At 35.7% G+C, this 26,927-nt stretch overlaps 1 protein-coding gene across 8 annotated transcripts in view; it reads right to left on the bottom strand.

The window, feature by feature from the left end:
- PCLO (piccolo presynaptic cytomatrix protein) overlaps positions 1–26,927 on the bottom strand; it is a 407,515-nt gene that overhangs the window by 140,143 nt on the left and 240,445 nt on the right. For all 8 annotated transcript variants that reach the window (XR_014300995.1, XM_082692496.1, XM_082692497.1 and 5 more), the window contains exon 7: positions 1,449–3,636. Coding sequence is in view for 7 of the 8 variants with exons in the window: in XM_082692496.1 (XP_082548622.1) it covers positions 1,449–3,636 (2,188 nt within the window). In the remaining variant the exon portion in view is untranslated. The remainder of the gene's footprint in view (positions 1–1,448; positions 3,637–26,927) is intronic.

Raw genomic sequence — 26,927 nt, 5'->3', positions numbered from 1 at the left:
TGAATAATTATCAATAAAAATGGTCAATCCAATAGTCTGTAGAGAAGAAAATAAATCAGACAGGAAATAATCTGTTGGGATTTCTCTAAGAAATCTGTCCACTTTCAGATTCAGTGACTTATTTTAATCCTACACAAATCTAGGTCTGAACTTCTAAATTCGTATTCGTGTCTACATATAGAAGTAGAAGAAAAATACTTTTCATGAACACATATTTTCCTGTGAGTCCTCAGGGAAAATGTCACATTTAAAAGGGAGGGTGGTCATGTTAGTTTAGTTCTCTGCAGTCTTCCAAGGAATGAAATAATATTTTAATTCAATAAGAAATATTTTATTTCCAAGACTCAAACCACATCTATGTTCAAATATAAACCATCAGGGGAGGGAAAAAAAGAGGACCAAAAGCCATGAGTCCTCCAGGCATGGAGGACTCATACCTTATTGCTCCCCCTTGTCTTCACAATTATATTTAAAGTAGATAATTTTCTAAAATCCTATCATTCTATATGATTAAACAACAACAAATTGTCATAAGACAGTTTTTGGTTAAGGGATATACTTGCCTTAAATCATTTATTCAAAGAAAAACTAGCAAAACAATTTAGGGTAAAAAAAATGGGATGATGCCAAAAGCAAAGCCAAGGAAAAGCCTAAATGGATACACTAACCAGGAGGGCTTCAGTTTGCTAAACTCACAAAAGTAGTAGGCAAATTTTTTATTCTAAATCTGAAGAATGTTTCCCATATACTGATATGATTATTTTTTCCTCAATAGCATATTTAGCGCTAAGCTTTCTCATACATAATGCAAAATGCACAAACTTGTCAATTATGGTATTCATAATGAGAGAAATAAAAATATTAATGCTTTATTTAAGGAGACTTATAAAATTCTACATTACACTAATATCAGGGATTTAGCCAAAGATTCTCAAAAAAAGAACATTCTCTGAATTAATGAACAATGATATCACAAAAATAACATAAATAGTTTTCTATTACAAAGTCTAGCGGAATAGTACTTAATGGCTATAAATATAAATAATTTCACAAACTGAAAGAAACTGACCAATATATTTAGAAATGCATTTTTTTAAAAAATAAAAGAAACATACAATGAAAAACTTTCCAACTATGGATTTAAAGGATGACCATATTTTATTGACACAGTTACTTGATAATGGTTTTAGAAAAGTGGACACCAAACAAATCAAGCAAACAATCAAGAAACAACAATAAAAGAATAAACTAAAAAGAAATAAAGAAAAGCATGCTAGGAGATCTATACACAATATCAAATTTCCGTTTACAAGAAATAAAATTGAAGTAAACATGCAAAAGACGCACTAAGAAAAGTAGAATACATCCTTGAAGAAGGAAAATTAAACATGCAGAAAAATAAGAGTTTGAGTTTTGAGAGTAACAAGGTAGTTTGAGGCCCAATTTACCTTCGCTGTCTGACATGGCATGTTGGAAGTCATCCATGATGAACGCTATGTCACGGTCATAGCCTCGAGTTCGTGATTCTTCTCTCATATGTTGCTGAACTTCAGGCAATGAGTGACTTGATCCAAACTGATCCCTGGTATCCGCAGATATTGGTGGAAGGGGTCCAGCTGCAGCCCTGGCCATTCCCATTGGCTGGCCAACAGGACTGAGTGGACTTTCTTCTTCAGAATTTTGGGCCACAATTGGTATTCTTCCTCTGCTCTGGCTAATTGGTAAACTGGTCGGCTTAGTTCTGCCAGAAGGTGATGCATGACCGAAGGAAACATCTAGAGCTTCAGCCTCTTGAGCTTTCAGTCTTAGGGAAGAGCTGGAAGAATCTCTTTTAATTGATAAGTCAAGGCCATAGACAGAAGAAGGTCTGGAAGAAGGTCTGGATCTGCTGCCACTACTGTATGGCTTATCCGCTTCATCCTGCAAAGCCGACCTTAGGGTATTTCCTAACGTGCCCAGCCCTGTGCCAAGAGATGACCCCATAAATTTCTGTTGGTCTGTAATATTTTTTCTGAGGCCAAAAGTGATGTCATCTTGAAGAAGCCTTGCTCGGGAAGAAATGCCACCAATAGATGAAGTGCTAGAAGTCATATAGCTTGAATAATCAGGCTCAAGATCTCTACTTTCTTGAATGGGTGAAAATTTTGACATTTTAGGATCAATTAGTGATTTCTTATGCTTTGATTGTTTCTGATATAGTATGGCAGCTGGTAGTTGTTTTGCTGCTTGTTTCTCAAGTGTGAGTCTGCTAATGCTGTACTTTTCAGATTTGGGAAAATGTCTATAACCCGTATCAGCATGGTAATAATGGGAAAGACCAGCAAGGTGATCTAAGCTCTCTGCTCCTCTACGGAATTCTTGTTTAATCTGATGTTTCAGAAGCTTTAACTCATAGGGATCTTCCATGGGATCTTCCTCTGCTTTCACATAACTATGCAATCTCGAGGAAGTCTGTAGAGGTGCTAGGAAATCTGTCACTTCTTGAGACCTACGTGTTTCAGTGGATCGAAGGAGACGATCTGTTTTTGACAGATCCTTTTCATGAAGGCTAAACGCAGTGCTTAATGCTGCTGTTCCTTTGGTAATCTCTCCAATATCATCAATTAGGACATAATTTCGTGGAGTATGATGGTCAATATCTGCATAGAAAGAATCTGCAGATATGCTTGATATTGGACTGCTTGCCATGCTACTTCTTTCCTCCAATCCTATTCTCAAGTCTAAGCTATTATACTTACTCCCAAGATGAGAAACAGCATAAGTATTATCAGTAGAAACAGGTGCTATCATCAGGGGTTGGTTGCGAATCACTTCATAGTTTGAAGTTATCTTGGGCTCCAAATACAATGTAGTTTGCCGTGGCTTTTGTTGTATCACCATCATCTGTGACGGTAACTGGTAAGAAGGTTGTGGGGCTGGTGTAGGTTGAGCTTGAGGTGTGAAGGACATTGTTGCCACAGCCTGAAATGTTGGTTGAGTCTGATAAGGTGAAACCTGCTGATGGTACAAAGTCTGTTGCTGAAAATGGGACTGTTGGGTGTATGGGGTAGGTGCTTGGGTAGGAAGAGCAGGGGATGAATATTGATATTGTGTATAAGGACTTGTAGGAGGAACTAGTTGAGATTCTGTTTGGGTTTGTGGTGGTATAAACTGGCTGAATTCAGTTTGGGGAGCAGTTCTTGGTCGTTCTATGCCATGCTGACTTTCTATTCGGGTTGGTCGGGAGCTGCTCACCTCACTGTCAGACATGTAATCCCGATCCTCAGCTACTCCCTGGAGGTAGGCTCGCTCTCTCTTTTCTCTCTCCTTTAATAATGCCTCCTTCCTCCTGTTAATTCCCATTTCCAGGTACCGTAACTTGGCATCAATCTCCTTTTCTTCCTCATCAAGTTCTGCTTGTTTCTTTCTCAGCTTTGCAGATTCCCTTTCTACAAGATCAAGCTCTCTGTCTATATCCTGGAGAATCTTGGCTCGTGCCATTGTGTTGGTTCTGCAGATCCTCCTCCTGGAAACTGTGCCCATTGTGCTGTATGTGGACTGAGTGCCTGTGGAGGTCTCCTCGGGGGGTGGGTTTGGCAGAGTTCTTTTAACTTTTTTCTGGGTGCCAGAGGGTGTCATGGTTTGAGAACCTTTTGTCTATAATTAAATACACAAAAAATAGAACTTTATTAAGAAGGAGAAAAAAGATTCAAAAACTCTGTAACTTACATTTTACATTAAAATGATTTCATGTATGTTTTAGGCCATGACAACATAATAAAACAAAATTTTATATATTACTTCAAGTATTAGCCACAAATACCATTAACTGAAAAATAATTTTCCCATTCTTGGTTAATTTGGTTATTTATTATTATAACTTCTGTAATATTAGAAGTGAATTTTGAAATCAAGCACAGAACTCATTGCTACAGAGGCTTATATTTTAGTTAGACTCTTAAGAGAATGCTAGAAACTCATATTTAATCCTGTTTAGTACACATAAAACTAATATATTCCCATAGTATTTGTGTTAGCTGTCTATAATTTAAGTTCTATTTGTTGAAGATGCACATTTACCATTGTTTAATTCAATTGTTTCCTTCTACCTTCTTATTCCCAATTCTCCCCCCAATCCCACCCAACAGTGGCTGTCATTCCTATTACAATCATGAAATATTTTGAAAGAAAACCTTTAAATACCTAATGTCTTTTTTTCAAAAAAAAAAAAAAAAAGAAGAAGAAGAGTGAGAGAGAGAAATCCAACTAACTTTCTATTTAATATTTCATTATTTCCATGACCATTTGGGTCTTAAACTTCTTTTCAATTTTATTATTCTTTAGTAATTTTAGTTGTTCTTAATGTTTTAGCAACTTAAACAAGAAGCAGAGGGAACTGACTATAATAAAAACCCACTGAAATATATATTTTTTTAAAATTCGGTAAGGGATAATATTGATGAACTATCAGATATGTTTGGTTTCATTTGATTAGTCATAAACTTGCATTATAAGAATCACTGATTCTGACATTCAATTTTAGAATATCAAAAGATATGACTGATCATTTTCAATAACCTGATGTAAACAGACAGGCTTTCCTAACACACAGAAGACAGAGACCTAGACAAAATGCCAAGATGGAGGAATTCATCCCAAAAGAAAGAACAAGAAAGGGGATCACAGCCAGGGATCTAATTAAAATTAAAACAGACACAAGTAATATGCCTGATCTAGAATTTAAAACAACAATCATAAAAATACTAGCTGGACTTGTGAAAAGCACAGAAGATACCAGGGAGTCCCTTACCAGAGAGATAAAAGACCTAAAAAATAGACCAAAGTAGAAAACGCAATAGCTGAGATTCAAAACAGACTGGATTTGTAATGACCACAAGGATGGAAGAAGCAGAGGAATGAGTAAGTGATATAAAAGGTAAAGTTATGAAAAACAGTGAAGCTGAAAAAAGAGGGAAAGAAAAATATTAGACATATATATAAAATATATATATTTTGTATATATAAATATATAAATATAAATAAATAGATATATAATATATACATATATACACATATGTATAAATAGTATATATTATATATATAATATATATAAAAATATTAGAAAAATATAGACATAGGAAACTCAGTGACTTCATAAAGCATAACATTCTTATCATAGGAGGCCCAGAAGAAGAGAGGGAAAAGGGGACAGAAAGTTTTTTGAGAAAACTGCAGCTGAAAACTTCCCTAATCTGAGAAAGGAAACAGATATCCAAATTCAGGAGGCACAGAGAACTCCCATTAAAATTTTAAAAAGCAGGCCAACAGCAAGACATGTAGTAGTCAAATTTGCAAAATACAGAGATACAGAAAAAAATCCTAAAAGCAGCAAGACAAAAGAAGTCCCTTACTTACAAGGGAAGACAAATAAAGTTAGCAGTAGATCTCACCACAGAAATTTGGCAGTCCAGAAGAAAGTGGCATGATATATTCAATGGGCTGAATGGGAAAAATATGCAGCCAAGAATACTTTATCCAACAAGGCATTCAGAATAGAAAAAGAAAAAGACAGTTTCCCAGATGAACAAAAACTAAAGGAGTTTGTGACCACTAAACCTGTCCTGTAAGAAATATTAAAGGGGATTCTCTGAGTGGAAAGAAAGATCAAATGACAAAGACTAGAAAGGAACAGAGAAAATCTCCAGAATAAAGAAAAACAATAAAATGGCACTAAATTCTTAACTATGAATACTGAGTGTAAATGGATTAAATGTTCTAATAAAAAGACACAGGGTGTCAGAATGGACCAAAAAACAAGACCCTTCTATATGCTGCCTACAAGACTCCTTTTCATCTTAAAGATACCCTTAGATTGTATGTGAGAGGATGAAGAAACACTTACACTAGTGGATGCCAAAAGAAAAGCAGAGTATTAATACTTATATCAGACAATCTAGATTTTAAATTAAAGACTGTAGGGGTACTGGGGTGGCTCAGTCAGTTAAGCATGTGACTCTTGGTTTTGGCTCTCAGGGTTGTGGGGTCCAGCCCCACACCCGGCTCTGCACTCTGCATGGAATCTGCTTGTCCCTCTCCCTCCCTCTCTGCACCTCTCCCTGCCCTCTTTCTCTCCCCCTTTCAAATAAATAAATAAAATCTTAAAAAATATATATCTATATTTCTAAATATATAACAAAGAATGTAACAAGAGAGAAAGAAGGACACTATATCACAACAAAGGAGTCTATCTAACAAGAAGATTTAACAATTATAAATGTTTATGGCCCTAACTTGGGACCACTCAAATACATAAAACAATAACAAACATAAAGGAACTCATTGATAATAATACAACAATAGTAGGAGACTTTAACACCCCACTTACACCAGTGGATAGATCATCTAAGAAGGAAATCAACATGGAAACAGTGGCTTTGAATGACACACTGGACCAGATGACCTTAACAGATATATTCAGGACATTTCATCCTAAAGCAGCAGAATATACATTCTTTTTGAATGCACATAGAACATTCTCCAGAATAGACAATAGGGTCACAAATCAGGCCTCAACAAGTATAAAAAGAATGAGATCATACCATGCATATTTTCTAACCACAGTGCTATGAAACTTGGAGTCAAGCACAAGAAAATATTTGGAAAGACTACAAATACATGGAGGTTAAAAAACATCCTACTAAAGAATGAATGGACCAACCAGGAAATTAAAAAGAAGTTAAAAAATAAATGGAAACAAATGATAATGACAACATGATAGTCTAAAACCTTTGGGATGCAGTAAAAGCAGTCCTAAGAGGGAAACATATAAGAATACAAACCTACCTCAAGAAGCAAGAAAAATACTCTATGTAGAAAATCTGAAAGACTCCACCAAAAAATTGCTAGAACTGATACACAGATTCAGTAAAGCTGCAGGATAAAAATAAATGTACAGAAATCTGTTGAATTTCTATACACCAATAATGAAGCAGGAGAAAGAGAAAAGGAATCAATCCCATTTATAATTGCACTAAAAAACATTAGATACCTAGGAACAAACTAAAGGTTAATGGAGGGAGGTGAGTGGGGGGGTGGGCAAAAGGGGTGATGGGTATTAAGGAGGGTGCTTGTTGTGAGGAGCACTGTGTATTATATGTAAGTGATGAATCACTAAATTCTACACCTGAAACCAATTTTACCATATACATTAACTTGCTAGAATTTAAACAAAAACATGGAAAAAAAGAGATACCTAGGGAAAAAACCCAACCAAAGAGGTAAAAGATCTATACTCTGAAAACTATAGAACACTTGTGAAAGAAAGTGTAGAGGACACAAAGAAATAGAAACACACTTCATGCTCATAGATTGGAAAAACAAATATTGTTAAAATGTCTTCAGTACCCATGCAATGTACACATTTTATGCAATCCCTATTAAGGTATCACCAGCATTTTTCACAGAGCTAGAACAAACAATCCTAAAATTTGTATGTAGCCATAAAAGATCCTGAAGAGCCAAGTAATCTTGAAAACGAAAAGCAAAGTTGTAGGCATCATAATTCTGGACTTCAAGGTATATTACAAAGCTGTAGTGACCAAAACAGTATGGTACTGACACAAAAACAGACACATAGATCAGTGAAACAGAGTACAGAACCCAGAAATGTATGCACAACTACCTGGTCAATCTTCAACAAAGCAGTAAATAATATCTAATGGAAAAAAGATAGTCTCTTCAACAAATGGACTTGGGAAAACCGGACAGCAACATGTAAAGGAATGAAACTGGACCACTTTCTTACATCATATACAAAAATAAATTCAAAACAGATGAGAGACTTAAATGTGAGACAGGAAACCATCAAAACCCTAGAGGAGAACCTGGGAAAGTGACATCTTTGACATCAGCCATAGCAACTTCTTACTAGACACATCTCCTGAGATAAGGGAAACAAAAGTAAGAATAAACTACTGGGACTTCATCAAGATAAACTTCTGCCGCAGCAAAGGAAACAATCAGTAAAACCTTTTAAAAGGCAACCATTGAAATGGGAGAAGATATTTGCAAATGACTTATCTGATTAAGGGCATCCAAAATCTATAAATAACTTATCAAACTCAACACCCTAGAAACAAATAATCCAGTTAAGAAGTGGGCAGAAGACATGAATAGAAATTTTTTTTCAAAGAAGACATCCAAATGGCTAACAGGCACATGAAAAGATGCTCAGCATTACTCACCATCAGGGAAATACAAATCAAAACTATGATGAGATATTACCTCACATCTGTCAGAATGGTTAAAATTAACAACACAGGAAACAACAGATTCTGGTGAGGACATGGGGAAAGGAGAACCTTCTCCCATTGTTGGTGGGAATGCAAACTGGTGCAGCTACTCTACCAAACAGTATTGAGGTTCCCTAAAAGTGAAAAATAGTATTACCTTATGACCCAGCAAATGCACTATCAGGAATTTAACCAAAGGATACAAAAATACTAATTCAAAGGGGCACATGTACCACAATGTTTATAGCAGCATGATCAACAACAGCCAAATTATGGAAACAGCCCAAATATCCATTAACTGATGAATGGAAAATCAAGTAAAGAAGTTGTGGTATATATATAATGGAATATTACTCAGCCATCAAAAAGGATGAAACCTTGCCATTTGCAAAGACATAAATGGAACTTGAGTGAAGTAAGTTAGTCAAAGAAAGAAAAATAACACATGATTTCACTCACATGTGTAATTTAAGAAACAAAACAGAAGAACATAAGGGAAAAAAAGAGAGAGGCAAACCAGGAAAAAGACTCTTAGCTACAGAGAACCAACTAGGAGTTGTTGGAGGGGAAGTGGGTGGGGGACGGGCTAAATGGGTGATGGTTATTAAGGACGGCACTTGTGATGAGCACTGGGTGTTGTCTATAAGTGATGAATCACTGAATTCTGCTCCTGAAACTAATATTACCCTAATGTTAAGTGGTATTTAAAAAAAAAAAAAAGTTGAAAAAAATAAAAATAAACTGATGTAAACAAAATTACCCAAACATTTAATAGCATATTCACAACTAGCTTCCAGGTCTTCTGCATATTCTTCACAAAAAGCCTTTTTCTCTTCTTCTTAATAATAAATCAAAGACCTTTCCTCCCCTTTTCCCAGTTACTAAATATTAAGAGCAGAAAAATAATAGAAAGTATGTGAGACTTATTTCTAATTAGATTATATTGCCTATGATCCTTTGTTTTCAGTTTTGTTTTAATTCCTTCAAAATTCATTTCCTTAGTGTCTTTCTCTGTTTTGTGTTAGAATTTTTCTACTTCCTTTATTTAAATGAACAGATGTACACAATACATAACAAATAGAACACAGTTGTTCAATCTGATCTTCATAAAAACCCTATGACTTAATTGTTAGTATTAAATAAATGAAAAGAATTGAAAGTGAGAGAGAATAAGTAACATGCTTAACAGTTGCTTTTGGAGTTCCAATTCCCCATATTCCTTGAGATTTTCCTGTGAGGAAGGACAAGCCACAATTTCAGAATCACTCTCCCGTATTTCCCTGACTCATAAGATTTATTCATTGTGAATTTGCAGTCAACTATTTTAAATTTCAGAAATGAACATAAACCTTGTTTATCAGGATATGGCTTCTGATTATGAAATGGGTGGACATATTTGTTAAGGAATGAATGAAGGAATAAATGGATAACATAAGAACTTGAAATTATTTTTAGTTTTAGAATCAAGAACTGAAGTCCTCAGAATTCATTGAGTGGAATGAGAGTATTTATGTAATCTTATGTTGGAGGCTATGTTATGTTGGAGTCGAGGACCAAACCAGGCCCTGACTTGTGTCTCCTTCAAAGTCCGGACACCTTGACAAAGTTAAGGACGGGAAAGTTGAGTGCACTGAGAAAGGGTCTGTGCTATGTGTCGTGCGCTCGCTCGCCTACGTGACTTCCCACACACTCTCCCTACAGTAGGGAACAATGTGGTCAGGGTCATGAATTCTTAGTTAGTTCTTGTTGTTCTGTACCTGCCATAACCCACTCCCTGGTTGATTGTCTTGCTAATGGCTTTAGCCGAAACTACCTGGCGACACAAGGTTTGCTTATAGTAAGTGTAAACTTGTTACAGAAACTTGTGGTCATCTGACTATGTACTGATGCAAAGCTCCTCCTATTCTGGTCTGTCTGATAAATGATTGTAAGATGTGGAATAAAATTGGCACTGTTGGACATCATCCCCAGTGTCCTTCCTGCCCCCATCTCTTTGTCTCATAATTTCTTTTCACCATCCTTTTAGCCCTCATGGTTTCCCTGGTCGATTCGTTGCACTGGCTGCAACAATCTTATAAAAAATAAGACTATGAGGAACTGTATTAGTTCTTATTATTCACTGCTCATACACATAATTTTTTTTCCTAATTTACCTTTCACAGTTTATAATTTTTACTTGAGAGAATAGGCTTAGTCTAACTCAACTTTTTTTTTCTTCCTTCTTTTCTTTTCTTCCTCTTCCCTTCCCTTCCCTTTTCTTTCTTTCCCTCCCTCCTTCCCTTCCTTTCTTCCTTTTTATAAAGTCTTGGGCTAAAGAAGTATACTAGGTATTGGGGATTTCTAATTACCATGCAGGGCAAATATTTAACCATCCATGACTTGTGTTTATTAATATTTTGTGTATCATAGATATAAGTCACGGAAGCAAGAGGCAAAACTGGTTAGAAGCTGGTAGATAGTAAGTTAACCTAGGTCACCACTCAGTCTCCACAAACCTAAATAGCTTTGCTGTTCTCTGATTGGTAACAAAATAGCTTTAACTCTGACTATAGAAAGAGTCAAAAAGTTGGAGCCTTGTGAAGGTTTCAGCCATATTCCTCCTGACTGAGAGAAAGTGTGGCACAGTGATTGAAAGCTTAAATCTCTCAGGGCAGAAACTCAAGTTTCAATCCCAGCTCTTCTGTTTTACTAGCTGTGAGACTAGTAGCTTCAACTCCCTGAGGCTGTTTTCTTACATGAAAAAGGTGGTTAGTATTTTTTTTCCAATATTATTGGTTTGTCTAAGGAATAAATCAGTTAAAACAAGTAAAAAATCTAGATTAGTTATTATCCCCGAGGGCAGAAAGAAATATATTACAGAATTTAAAATGATGTCTGGCCAACTTATAATTTAAAAAGAGCTGATTTTCAAGACCATAAATAACTTCTAACCTGTTTATTTAATTCTAATCCAATCAATACATTGTACAACAAGAGTAAAGAATCCCCACAGAATCAAAACAATATAATTGCTTAGAAAAAAAAATGCTTAGAAGAAGAAATGTATAAAAGAAAGCTTATCCTGATTAACTATGATGTAAGTTGCAGGCCATGATTAGAGAAGATGATGAAAATCTAGAAAAGTCTAGGCATTTATAAGATTTTCCTTGATGACTAGCTTGGCAAAAGTTGTTTTTAGACAGATCTGGTGCCCTTAATCTGAAAAAAAAATATTGTACTGCATATATAAATTTAAAATATTTTAAAATAGATGTGCAAAGAGTGAAGCAAGGGAAAGGAACAGTAAGTCCTAAGAATAGAATGGAGGTTAAAGAGGGACTGGAAGAATAGCTAATTTCCATTGCAGACCTAGGAAGTAATTGTGATCAGAGGCAAATAAACTCCAGGATAAGTTTTCTTGTCCAAAGTTATTTTAAACAACATTTTTCTAAGGAGAGTCAACTTATAACATGCATTAAAATCTCCACTCAAATATTTTTTTCTTTCTTTTTCCTTCTTTCTCTTTTTCTCTCCTTCCTTCCTTCCTGATGGAAAAGGCAATCCTGGTAATTACATACTGGTCAAATTAACTACAATTATCATACATCCCAGGACAAACCATGAAACTGTAAATGTGCCAGCATTAGCAATGACTTGTAATGTAGTTTACTGGGTAGCAATCGGTGTGGCTTTGTCAAAGACAAAACTGTGACAATCCAATGTAATTTCCTTCAATGATAATGTCAGAGAATATAGATAACACAGAAATGACAGATACAATCAGAGCTTCAGCAAAGCATTTCATGTTGCTCCATGACCAATGTAGTTTGGCCACAAGTATAGAAAGTAGGCAAATAATTTGTCAGATCTGCATGTAGACCATGGTCCGGCATCAATCAAGGTTTCTTAACCTGGGCACTAATTATATTTTTGACCACAGGACTTTATGGTGGGGTGGGCTGTTTTGTGCCATGCAGGGTTTACTTAGCAACTCTGGCCTCTACCCACTAGAAACCATCAGCACGTCCTCCCCTAGCCATGTCAATCAAAAATGTCACTCAGCACTGTCAAATGTGTCAGACGGAGAGAGAAGAAAACAGTTACACATTGAAAAAAACACTGGTGGAGCAGGATATACAAGATGTCTCAGAAAGAGATGACTGATCTCTTGTTACTCAATATACCAGTTGAAGAGAATGTTAGTATTTCTATATCACAATGCCTCAGTCTGATAGAAAATGCAAGCTTCTTGAAGGAACAAGTATTTGAATGGTGCCTTGAGTAAGAGAACTCTTGGGATAAAGAACAAAAGAAAGAGACATTCTAAGCTGTGGTAGCAATCTGAGTCAATCAGTAAGCATAGAAATGTATTAGATTATTTTGCTTTTTTAGACATTTTATGATCCTAAAATTAATCCCTTTATTAGAGAAAATAATTCTTACTTATTAATATGAACTAATATTAAAAAGATAATAAACCAGGTTTTAAAATAATAGTTCTATTAAAGAACAGGGAGGAAAAAAAAACAGGTGCCTGCAACTATGAGAATTAGTCAACTCAGGGCAGAAAATTAATCTTTTTTTTTTTTAAGATTTTATTTATTTATTTGACAGAGAGAGATCACAGGTAGGCAGAGAAGCCCTCGGGAGCCGGGGGGTGGGGGAAGGAGGCTCCCTGCTGAGCAGAGAGCCCAATGCGGGCCTTGATCCCAAATCCCTGGGTTCATGACCTGAGCCGAAGGCAGAGGCTTTAATCCACTGAGCTACCCAGGCATCCCTAATCTTTCTATCCCATAAGAAATTTGTGAAAATATCCATGGCTTCAGTAACTAGGGAAAAGTCAGAGGTATGGAACTGCTAATCTAAATAAAAAATCATGTAATGTAGTCCTTTTTAAAATGTTGCCTAATGGGCACCTTGGTGGCTCAATCAGTTAAGTGTTCTGCCTTTGGCTCAGGTCATGATTCTGGGGTCCTGGGATCAAGTTCCATGTTGGGCTCCCTGCTCAGTGGGGAGTCTGTTTCTCCCTTTACCCCTCCCCTCTGCTCATGCTTTCTCTCTCTCATACTCTTAAATAAATCAACAAAATCTGAAAAAGAAAGTTAAAAATAAAAAGTTCCCTGTTCTTCTAAGTTCAAAAGAACCAATGATATAATTTAAAAAGAGAAATTAATAAATAATTAATAATTAATTATAATTAATTAACTAACTATATAGTGTAAGAAATTAAATACCAGAATCACTATGAGAGAGAACCTGGATAGCTAAGTTCAGTTTCAAAATCAGGAAATTCTTGCCATCTTAGAGAATAGTTTAAGAAAAACAACAGCAACAACAAAAGACAAAAAATAAAAAACCTTTATAACAGCTTGGTGTAAATTACCAAAAAAATGTTGAGCACATGTTTTGGAAAGAGGGATAATCCCATAATGTGTACTTTACTAAATACTGGGGTTGTAATGATGAGTCTGAGGTGGTACCCGCCCTTTAACTGTGTAGTATAATCTGCAGAAATGGAGATTACAAACTGCTCTCAGGGTCATTTTCCCCACCCTAACTGAACTCTCTTTATCCGGGCTTGGATATAATATGAATGTGAGGGTAAGTCTTACCTTGAAAAGAGTAATACTCATTCAGACTACTCTGCCTTCTGACTTTATTTTCTTCTGCCTGTTCCTGCCCATTCGTTCTTCTGAGGGTATAAATACCACCCTTAAAGAACTATGCTTTTTAAGCATGAGGATGGCACATGAAATGTCCAGATTCCCCACCCCCTCCCCCGTAAATAAGATGTCTTTTTAAAATACATGAGGATAAGTTAGCATATGCTTTTAACTTTGGGAAGTTGGGGTAGAGGATGAGGATGAGGCTCTAAGGCAAACAGAAGGCTACAAGGTAGGAAACAGGAGTTTACACATCCTTCCTTACCAATGGACTGGAAGCAGAGTTTCACTCTGAAATGTCAAGGAAAACATGAATTCCTTCAAGGGGTCTCCCCAGTCCCCAATATCAACAGTTTCCAGTTATGAGACACAATAGTTGAATACAAAAATACTCAACATTCTGTCCTAAGCATTATCTCATTATAAAGCATCCCCCAAACAGGCCCATTATTTACCGTGGTCCCTCTATCCCAACCCATACATACATACATTTTGCATGTACGTAAAACATACCAAATGTTTAGGGCAATGGCTCAAGAATTTCAACTTCTTGAAGATGTATAAGAAAGATAAAAGTTAACAGAGGAGTAACTTGTGAAAAAATTATAAATAATACCACTCACGGGAAAATAGTTTAAAAACTGATAAAATATTTAAAACCCATTAGGCGCTGCCACAGGGCACAAGGCCTGGTACGTGCAAAATAAAGCTATCACATTTCTTCAACTGAGTGCTGTGGAATAGTTAAACTATTAATAGTTTACTTATTAACTTATTAACTAATAGTTAATACTATTAGTAAATTAATGCTAAATACTAACAGTACATACTAATAGTGAAAAAATTAATAGTAAACTATTAATTTATAGTTTACTACTTCAATGAATCAAAATTCTAAATAGGCAGTAGAACTACTGCTATGAGACTATCAATGAATTATAGAAAACTTATAGACCTCTTTATCAATAAATAGTTGCATCTCCACTGCCACAGGGGAAAATTTACCATTTGTAGATGTAAATGAAACTGTCTTTAAAAAGTAGTTCTCTCCTAATTGTTCTAATATTCTAATGACAAGGAAAAATAGGGAGAACCTCAACTACAGGAGTGTATCAACAGGAGAATAAAAACAAAGTAACAGAACATAATCACAGTCATATGCCTACAAGTTGTTTCTCAATCTAGTAGTAGGGGCAAAAATGTCCTCTGCTTCTATTGTGAAAACGGCCCTCCATATTTCATCAGCCATCTTTAAGCTTCTCCTTAATGCGCCTCTTGTCCCACTTTGTTTTGCTTTCTTGCTGAAAGTCATTGCTCTCGGGCTGAGCGGCCATGCAGAAAACCAGTTTCTACCTCACTGGTCAGAAGCATTAGAGATGTCAGTCTGTGTAACACGTACTGCCTTATATTTTCTGCAATGTCCCAGGGAGATTAATTTTTCTTTCCTAAGATCTGTCTAGAGTATTTTTCAAAGCCCTCTTAAAAGTTTTTTAGGGTATGCATGTTTGTGTGCATATGTACTTGTCCTCTCTCCTCTCCCTTCCTTCCTCCATCTTTACCTTCCTCCTTTCTTTTTTTCCAACATTAAATCAGATGTATCCCAATGAACAGAACCAAAGTCTATTTTGTTCATATAGTCCTTTGATATAGTTCAGTATAGTGGGCACTATACCTAGAGTTTGAGAAGGATACTCATATTGTCACAAATCTCCTCAGAAGAGTGTTTTAGTGTAAGTTTTATCTGAAACTTACTAGAGTCAAATGACAGATTTAGGATCACAAGAGTTAGGACAGATTATATACTGCCTTTGGGGTATTCATCTATCATTCTGAATATTTATATCATAAAGCCCTCTCTTCTACACAGTAACTAGTATTCTCTTTAGCAACCTGTTTACTATTATTCTGTCACTAAGAGGTGCTCGTTGTTTTCTAGAATCATCTGCATATATACTCAGGTTTTACATTTACAGACATCATCTACCTAGAGTTTTACTGTTCCATAAAGGGGCAATGAAAACCGTTTTCTAAGGAGTTTATTGACTCCAAGCTACCTCTGAGAGACCATATTTAGCATGTGAATCCTTTTTCTCTCCTGCCAAGTCCTCTAATGAAATTATATGCCACCAAATCATCTTGCCTGGATTTTAAAGATCTAGTGAAGGCTTACCTTCCCATCTTGTTATTCTTTCTTCTCATTATCGTCTCCCAAAGAGCACAGTAGCGAGACTGCTTGAGGCTTCGCTACTTTTCCCCACAACGCATCTTTATACATGCCAATTCATATTTCTCTTACACTAATATATTCTTTCAATATGTTAAATCACAGTATATATTTATCAAATTTCTGACATATCTTCCTTAGAAACTATTATTAATTCCAGGTTTCAAATACTTTCAACTAGAGATAGTATATTATTTGGCCAAACTTGCATCACTAGTAAGGGGCAGAGCTGGGACTTCACTCCATGTTTGCCTCATGCCAATACTCAAGATTAAGTAGAAGTAATCTATCAAAATCTATCAAATCTATCAAAAAAAGTATCAAAATACTTTACCTATTTTTAAAGATTTTTAAAAATTTATTTGAGGGAGAAAGAGAGAGCAGGAGCAGGGTGAGGGGGAAGGGTAAAGGGAGAGGGAAGATAAGGAGACTCCCACTGAGCAGGGAGCCTGACACAGGGCCCGATCCCAGGACCCCGGGATCATGACCTGGGTCAAAGGCAGATGTTTCACCGACTAAGCCACTCAGATGCCCCCAAATCCAAAATATTTAAAGAATTAATCTACAATGCAGATTTCCACCTTAGCAAATATGATAAATAATAAACATGTCTTAACAAAGTATGCTCATATCTGATACACCAAAACAATAATACACTTAAAAGTTTGGAGGAAGCAAACATTATTAAAATGAGAAGAGAGTAAACAAAATTAGCTACCAATCTGAAATTTACTTTCAGTTTTCTTGAAACTTGATACTCATCTGATATTTTTCAAACTATCATTTGTTACTCTCTAAACAGTGTATTACCTAAATTTTTAGAAAATGTGTTCAAGTAATTATTATTTTGTGAAATGAACAGGAGCTTTTTTGGAGAAGACTAACATGAAGTATATACTTTGATTATTTGGGATTGCTGAATTCTGGTTTTTGGTGCTCTCCCATCTATTTAACAAACATTTACTAATTCTGTATTAGGTGTCTTATTTTGTGCCAGGCCATGGTAACCTAAGAATGAATGATGCTGGTATCATTTTAACCTTGAAGCAGCTTTCAGAATTTAGAGAAATAATAGAGACATTTCACCAAGCACTGTGATTTGATATGATTAATTTTATAATAAAAGCTTACATGTGGTTCTTAGAAAGTATAGAGAGAGCAGCTTGTATCTCATACAACTCTTTCTCTCTGTACATAAAGCCTCTGAGGAGACACCTTGTATTAGTGTTTCTAGATGCTAAGAAGGAGGGGCACCTGGCTGGCACAGTTGATAGAGCATGCCACTCCTGATCTCGGGGTCAGGAGTTCAAGCCCCACATTGGGTGTGGAGCCTACTTAAAAAAAATTAAATAAAAAATAAAAATGCTAGGAAGAAAACTGCCTATAGAGGAATAAACTATTGTCAACAGGACCCATGTGAAGAGCATAAAAACATGGTTGCACCTACAAAGCCTAGCGTATAGTGCTAAAGCATATATACATACATATATATGGAAGGAATAAATATACACATATATACAGATACATAGTATCTGGAGGGGAAGCTACAGAATGATGTATCAGACCATGGAGAGCCTTGAATGTCATGTTTGGAATTCATTATGTAGGTAAGGAGAGCCTAAGTACGGATATGACACCATAATACATATTTATTAGGAGGCAGTTTTTGGCAGAAGTTTACTATTACCAATAATATAAAAGAGCTTAAAGTCAAATTCTGGTGGACAAGGTCTTCCCTCCAAAACCACTACCTTGGTCTCTGACTTCCAGTCTAGTTTGTTTTCCAAATATACTAGGATAATACCTTTGTGAAGCTACTGTTACTAGGTTCTGGGCTCTTTATGTCATAATGCTTCAAGTCTAAGGATGATCTAACAAGTCTTTTGGCTCCTTTTATAATCCCATTACGGAGTTTTAATGTAAAGGTGTTCATAATGTATTTAATTATGCAATGATTTTGATGTGTTCTCATGAGGAAGACACTCTCCTAGGTTCTTAGGGTGGAGGGGAAGATGGTAAAAATCAAAACCATATGGAATATTTAGATTAGAGAGAAGAAAAACAGAAGGTATGATTATAGAGAAAGGGATGGATGTAGAAAAATTCAATGTCTGGAAGGGGAGAAAGAATAGTTTGGAACATTACAGAGAAGTTACTAAAAATAAGGTCATGACAAGAGCACTGGATATGGCAACTGAAACATTACTGGTTTTTATCCATGAAATGCTATTTTCAAAAAATTCTCTGCTTTTTATATTCATTATATTTGTGTGAACACATATATTTGTATATATTTATGTGACAAAATATAGCTACCCATATTCTGTTAAACAAAAACATTTGTTTTGAAAAAATTTGTTTTTCCACAGACAACATATACTTTACAATGTAAGATTTGTGTTTTAAAGAATATATGTTAAAATTATTAGTATGTACCTCCTGTAGAACTTAAAGGCATTTTAAGGCTTTGTCAGTTCCATATTATTTCTAACACTTACCTGTACCTTTCCTTACATTTTTACTTCTGAAGCCGTGTCTTTTGTATTAGTTCGGGTCACCATTCATTCTGTTAATATCTGCAGAGCAGCTACTACTGTATTATTCAATATTTGACCTTGGGAAAATAGCAGTGAATATGAGCCATATGGCCTCTCTCTTATGAGAGAGAAATACAGGCATTATGTGCAAAATATTAATTATAAATGTGCTATATCTTATGAAATGTGAGCTGTCAAGAGAGGATACTGCACATATACAAGTCTAGAGTCAAGGGAGAATGGGGGATATTCCTTAAACTAAAGTGGTCTGGTGCACAGACAGCAAGAGAGAGGATGGCATTAGATGGGTCTAGAAAGGTGGGGAAATCCCTGCGAGCCACACTGATGATATCTAAATGCAACATAATTTCAATGAAAATCTATTGCATGAATGAGTGGACCAACAAAACATACACATAAAAAGCTCTACCTGACTTCAGTGCAGAATGAGTAAGATGGGAATGAAGAGAAAGATAGGAAAACAAGTTATGAGTTGTTTTAATGGCCAAAAAAAAAAAAAAAAAAAAAAAGGATGAACATGTGAAACCCACCAGGGTCATTACGGGATACTAAGGGATACTAATACCATACAAAATACTAAGGATTTCAGGCTTTGTTCTTAGGGTTTCACTTTTATTAACTCACTTCAATTTAAAGTGATTTGAGAAGTTAGATGCTGTGCTCGCTTCGGCAGCACATATACTAAAATTGAGAAGTTAGATGCTACTATCAACACCTTATAAATGAGGAAACTTAGACACTGCAAGGTTAATCAACTTCCTCAAATTCACACTGCTGGAAGACAGAATGTGAACGGAGGAAATGAGGAGTTTTGAACTGAAGCAGTCTGGCTCCAGAAACGTGCTCTAAACAAAGCATTTTAGATGGTAGACTAGTGACCTCTTTCCACCTAACAAATCCCCTTCAAAATTCAGTGGCTTCAAAACCACATTTGTTATGAAGCATATTCCATGCGTCAGCAGTCCAGGCATGGCTTTGCAGTGTCCTCCGCTCAGGATTTCTCACAGGGCTGCTGTCAAGTTGCCAGCTAAGGCTGTGGTATAAGTGGAGTGCCTAGCTAGAGAAAAATCTACTTCCCACATCCAGGGGATGCTGGCAGGACTCATTAACCGGAGGGCTGCTGGACTGGGGGTCTCAGTCCCTTCCCAGACTCCTCTGCTCCTTTCCACGGTGGCTTTCGTACAGCAGCTTACAACTTGGCAGCTGGCTTCAACAAAGCAAGCAAGTAACATGTGCCAGAGAGGGTACAAGCAAGATGGGAATAATAGTCTTTTGTAATCTAAGCTTGGAAGTGACATTTCCTCCCTACCCCTCTCTTTTTTGCATATTCTATTCATTAGAAGCAAGTTGTTAAGTGTAGCCCATATTCATGGAGAGGGGATTCCACAAGGTCATAAATACCAAAATGTAGCAATGACTGTAGAAGCTGTCTAAAACAAAATAAACTGAACTTAATAATTGATTGCACATGAAAGATCTGGAAGAGGGCGGAGCCAAGGATACCTTGAAAAGATGTAACATGATCATGTATTTGGTGGCTGATGGTTGCACAAGCTTGTGCCTTCCCTGTGAGGGAGGAAGGGAGGAAGTATGTTATCTATTGTGATTAGGGCAGGGCTTCTCAGGTTTGAGCAGAGTGCCAAGTGAGAAAGGAAGCTGAGTAGTTAAATCTTAAAGGAGTTTTTGACAGTGAAAGGGTCTGATTGAGGTAGTGGGCCCTGACTTTTATCTCCATATTCCTGTTTATGTGTCTACCTCTGCAAATGCTCAATAGGACAGAAGCAGAAAAGGGGGAGGCATATATTTGGATTCATGTGGTGCAAATCCCTTGCCAAGGCTAGGCAAGAGGGCTGCTGATGTGATAAGGCTTGGACTGAGAGGAGTGGAGACAGGAGGGGTGATAATCAGACAAAGGAGAAATTCTAGTAGAGTAGAATGAAGGCAAACTCATGTGAGTAAGTACTGAGATAAAGAGTTGATATGATAGTCATAGGTGTGATTTCTGAGTTAGATAATTTTCAGTTAACTTTAGGGCAGAGAACAAATATAGGAATGGATAGACAATATGCAAGAGAATTAATAAGCACTAGAAATGAGCTTTTAGAAGGTAAAGAAATAGAGAACCAGGTATTAGATCATCCTCCTCAATTTCTCAGGTATGGAAATTACTCAGGACCTATCAGGACTTTGACAGTGAGATATCAGTTTGTTACATACAAATGGAATCACATGGTCATCATATTTATAGATAGAGCATGCTGGACTATACCGCCAATGCAAATATATTCTTGGAAAGAAGCGCAAACAGGTTCATTTTGCCTTCTTTTCTATTTATACTGTTTTAAAATAAATTTGGAGTAACTTCTTAGACAGCAATAAATAATTAATAATGTTTACTGACTTTTCCACATTGCTGAGCATCTAAATATATGCCCATTTCCCTTTCTGATGATTCAGTCTCATTCTTTAGACTTCTACTCTGACAAGGTTTCCCTGGAGAGGAGGTGTTACATGTACAGACTCTTTGCTGTCTGGTTTCACCTTGACTTTTTGGGTTGGAAAGCCCTGATTTATAAGCCAGGATGACTCACTACAGAGTTGGCAAGACCCTCTCTGGGTTACTCCTTTAGGCTTTTTTTCTGGATGACATTTCCTACCAGGTAAGACTGGATTAGTCTTTAAGGGGCTTCCAAGAAATAATGGCAATTTATAGGTGGTTAATTAAGCACCAAGGGAAAAGGAGAAATCTTAGTTGTTTTGCCTTTTGAAATGTATCCTGGGGTTTTTAACTTTCTAGGACATTAAATTTTTGGTGAAGATTATTATTTATTTTTATTTATTTTTTTTTTTTTTGGTGAAGATTATTTTAAGTGTTCCTCACACTTGTTGTTAGGGAAACAAGCATTTGAGAAGGTAGCTTGCTCTTGGCAAAAACAGGCTTTTTAGGCCTTCCTATCACCTGAATAGCTTCCAGCCCTCACAGCCTTGCCTTATATGTGTGGTTAAATCAACAAATACCAAGTTTAGTGGTACTAAGGGGAGGCCCAGATTATTTCCATTTTTTTATACTCTGGATTCATAAGAAACAATGAAATATTCCCAATAAGGTTACAAATCTATATCTTAAATGTTGACACTGAAGAATAACGCTTCTAAATATACATAAGAATACACAATAATTTGTACTTGAAGATCACATCAGAAGTCTACATTTTGAGGTCTTTTTTTCTCAAAATAAGGCCAAGGCCAAATGATCCTCCCTTGAGCTCTTTGTGATTCTTCCTACACAAGTGAAATTTTTTCTCAGAAAAGTTGAAAACTGGATCCATCTTCGGCATTCATAAACTTTAATAGGTTGCTGGGTGGGCTCTTTATTACTGAGGGAAATCAATCTAATGATGGAATGTCATGTGTTGGGATTAATTTGGGGGGCTTGTCATGTACTCCTCTGTGATCATTTCACATGTTCACCTCACTGACCAATTAAGAGCACTGCATTTTTTAGAAGCTAGCTACTACTATGAATTGTGTTTGCATATGAAATCTTAAAATACACTTTTATAAACAATTTTCATTAGTTAAATTCATGAGAAAAATTATTAGAATAATCTTACATAGAGATGACCAGATTTTATGGTGGTCATTAAAAGGTAATGAGAAGCCCCTTGTGACTTTCATGGGCAGCTAATGACTTTTATTCAGAAACCGAATGACCAAAATTTCTTTAGTTGGGTTTGTTTTTCTTGAAAGTCTAAAAAAAAAAAAAACTTAGGCAAATAATGTACATTTAGCAAGAGAAATATTTTAAACAAAACTCATTTTAGTATAATAATTAAATTAAGCTATACATGAATCCATTCATATACTTATCCATTTTTATCTCAAGTAATCTAATTATTTATCTATGTACATTAGCAACCAAAATGCTATGATAAATTTAACACATATTTAATTTAATGGCAGTATAGAGATTCAGTCCAAAAATGTTTATATTCACTTAGTATAAAATAAAAAGGATACAGTGATTGCTTTCTTAAACTTATGAACTACTTGACAAGTATGTGTTCTAAAATTATAATCTTTCAAAATTTCAGCTAGGTTGTCTATTCTACAGTATGACAGAGTCAAATCTAAAAATTACAGAATATGTCTGGGAAATAAATTTTATGATAGGTTGCCTACCAACTCCGCATCTCTAGATTTACATCTACCTCTGTCTACCTGCTCTCTTCCTGTGGCGGGGGAAGGGAATAATTATTATTTCAATGTATAAAATAGTTTGGTTTTAATAGCACATACTTACATATTATATTTACACAGTAATATATATTAGATTGTAATAGCTCTTCCATATGATACTACTCTCATAGCAGCAAGCACGTAATAAATGGTAGATATTACTACAAATGTTTAATTATTATAATATGCATTTCTTAAAAAACAACAGGAATAATTATTTATTTGGTATCAGAAGTTCAGAAATTCATAAACTGAATGAATGCTCTTCCTAAAAAAAGACCTTCTAAAGGTCTTTGGATTTCACTATCTAATCTAATAATGATTCACTGGGGAAAAAAATGTAGGTAAGGCCACATGTATAGAATGATCAGGAAGAGGCCTGGTATACGGAAACTCAATTAATCATGACTCAGCAACTTACTTTTTCAGCATGACCTTAAACAACTTAATCATTTTTTTCTTAGTTTTTGACTCTGTCAAGGGAAGATCAAATACCTTTAACTCACCGGTTTGCTTTAAGATAAAATGAGCTTAGCTGTTTTAAGTACTTAGTTGCTTGACTTTGAAATTCTCAATGATAGCACTAATACTAGAATTCCTATTCTTGTAAAGATCAAGTGTGGCTGTATAAATACATATGGCCTTCCAGAAAAAAAAAAAAGAAAAGAAAAGCAAGGAAAAACTCCACAACACATATGCTACACTCTTTTTGAATGTTAAAGAAAGATCCATGTCTGCAAAAAGATAAGTTCAATAGAATTTACTTCCTCACATGGAGCCAAAAATGAAATGGGTAAATTCTTAATTATTTTTATTACCCTTATACTAAAAGTGAAACTTCATTTTAACTGAGATGGGACAAATTATAAACTAATATCCTATGCTAGAATTGGAGTGACATGATAACATCAACCATTAAGCTGGCAAAAACTGACAGAATCAACTTTTTTTGGAACTCTGGCATCTAGTAAAAATTTTACTACAAATAGGGGAATGCTTAAAGAAGAAAGAGGTTATTAACATTTAGTAAGAAAGCACTACGGTACTTTTGCTTATTGTGACTTAGTCCAAACTGCAGCTCAGATATAACATATGGACCAAAGATTATCTAGGAAATAAGGGACTTGAAAAATCATATATGTATTAGATCTACCTAACAGATATACATGGAACATTCCACCCAACAATAGTAAAATACATATTTTCTCAAGTGTACCTGAAATATTCTCCAGATAGACCATCTCTTTGACTACAAGTCTCAACAAAGTTAAAAATATTGAATTTATACAACGTATTTTTTTCTGACCAGGGTGAAATAAAGTTAGAAATCAATAATAAAGAAAACTTGAAAAAATTCACAAATATGTGAAAATTAAACAGTATATTTTTGAACAGATGGATTGAAAAAGGAATCATGAGAGGAAATTTGATGATACTTTAAGATGAATGAAAATAAAAACAAGATACCAAAGTGTGAGATGCAGTGAAAGCAATTCTCAAAGAAAAAATTATAGCTGTAAAGCATATATTAAAAAAAGAAAGATCTCAAATTGATAACATAACTTAATATCCAAGGAACACAAAAAAGAACAAACTAAACCGACAGCTGGCAGAAGAAAAACAAAATAAAGATTAGAGTGGAGATAGAGAATAGACAGGAAAATAGAATCAACATAAAAAATTACAACATCCTTTGTAAAGATCAGGACAGTAGGCAAAATTTTAGCTGGACTGACTAAGAAAAAAGAGAGGAGACATAAAATCAGAAATAACAGTAGGGATTTACTAGCAAGTTTACAGAAATAAAAATGATTTTAGGAGAATATACGAACAACTGCATGCCAACAAATTAAGTAACCTAGGCAAAAATCAAAATTTAGAAATTTTTAGAAGTATGGAAATTATTAAAACTGAATCAAGAAAAGAATGAAAATATCTGGACAGATCTATAATAAGAAAAAAAAGAGACTGAACCTGTAAACAAAAACCTCCCAGCAACAAAAAAGAGAGCTCAGGATCAGATGGCTTTAGTGACTTCTATCACTTAAAGAAAAGAGAATACCAGTCTTCCTGAAATGTCTCCAAAAATAGAAGAGTAAGTACTTCCTAATTTATTTATAAGAAACCAAAAAGGACACTATAGATTAACATTATGTATGAAGATAGATGCAAAATTCCTCAATAGAGTACTAATAAACTAAATTCAACAACATATTAATAGAATAACCTAGTGAGATTTACCCCAGGAATGCAATGTGAGTTAACACACTAAAATACTAACATAAGTCCATGTAATAAAGCACAAAAAGAGAACAAAGGAAAGAAATAATACAATCATCTCAACTGATACTGAAAAAAGCATTTGATAAAATCCAGCACCCTTTCATGGTAAAAACACTCAGAAAATTAGGACTAGAAAGGAAAGAGCATTTATAAGAAAAACCACAGCTAACATCATATTTAATAATGAAAGACTTTATGATGAAAGACTGGAAGCTTTTAACCCAAGTTCAGTAACATGATAAGGAAGCCCATTTTAATACCGCTGTTCTATTTTATATTGGAAGTTCTAGCCAGAGAAGTTAGTCAAGAAAAATAAATAAATATAAAAATAAATAATAAATTAGAAAGGAAGAAGTGAAACAATTCCATATGCAGATGGCATGGTTTTATACACAGAAACACCAAAGAATGCACAAAGAAACTAAGAACTAATAAGCAAATACAGCAAATTTGCAGGGTACAAGATAAATGCAAAAACGTCAGTGGTGTTTCTATACACCAGCAAAGACCAATATGAAAAGTAAATCAAGAAAACTATTACACTTATACCAGCATTCAAAGAATAAAATACCTAGGAATAATTTCACCAAAAAGATGAAAAACTTAGTATGCTTTTTAGTATACTAAAAATTATAAAACATTGCTGAAAAAAAGATAGCTATATAAATGGAACGATAGCCTATGTTCATGGATTAGAAGAATTAACATAAGGTTAAGATGGAAATACTACCCAAAGTGATCAACGGATTTAAGGCAAGTTCTATTAAGATTCCAGGAGAGGAAGGAGTTAAGATGGCAGAGTAGTAAGAGAACGCTGAGCTTGCCTCAGCCTTTGAACACAGCTAGATCAACATCAAATCATTTTTAACAACTAGAAACTGATCTAAAGATTAGGGAAAAAATTTGCACAACTGGACGGAGAGAATGTGGCACATGTGAGGTTCAGAGCCATGAATTTGGGGAGAGAGATGCCATGGTGCTGCAGAGGAGAGGGAGTCCTTTTTGTGGACAAAAGTCAGGGAGAGAGGAAGCAAGCAGAAGAAAGGGGAGCATATAGGATTCGTGAAGGATGCAGTGGTGTGGGGATTGCCTGGGTCACACTGGAAGAGAAGATGCTCCTTCTTGAAGTACATTTGGAATAGGGTATATTGCCACTCCAAGGACAAAAGGCCTGCCGAGTACCACTGAGTGGTCTCTCAACATCACAGGACAGAGGTGTGTGCAGAGGGCAGATAACCTGGTCAGAGCTTTTTGCTGTGCTTCACCATAGACTCCAGGCACCTGCACAGCCCAATGACTGCTTTTCTGGGAAAGAACAGTGAAGGATGCTGGCTGTGAGGTTCTCCTCTGGGGGATGGGAGTGGGTCCATCCCTTGCCGGCTCTTTTAAGATTTGGAGTTTTGAATCCCATCCCCAGGCCTGACATAAAACAGAGGAGAACTGTGGCACTGGGTGTGCCAATGACTCAGGCACAGACTGGTTGAGGGCAGGGATCTGACAAAAGCCTGGGACAAGGAGGGGGGAGAGTTCATTTTTCTGTGAGGGCTTCCTGAACAGCAGTGGCTGCGAGTTCCCCTCCCCAGGGTGACATCATATTCCAATGTCTCCAACCCCGCTCACTAGCACAGTTGGACTTCATAGAGAAACACAGCACCTGCAGTGGAGTGTGGAGTCACTTAAACCAAACCCCACAGTCCTGTGCCCAGCAGGG

The sequence above is a fragment of the Mustela nivalis genome (assembly GCF_964662115.1).
Source record: "Mustela nivalis genome assembly, chromosome: 12".
In the NCBI taxonomy this organism is placed as follows: Eukaryota; Metazoa; Chordata; class Mammalia; order Carnivora; family Mustelidae; genus Mustela; species Mustela nivalis.
This window is presented reverse-complemented; position numbering and strand designations above follow the sequence as displayed.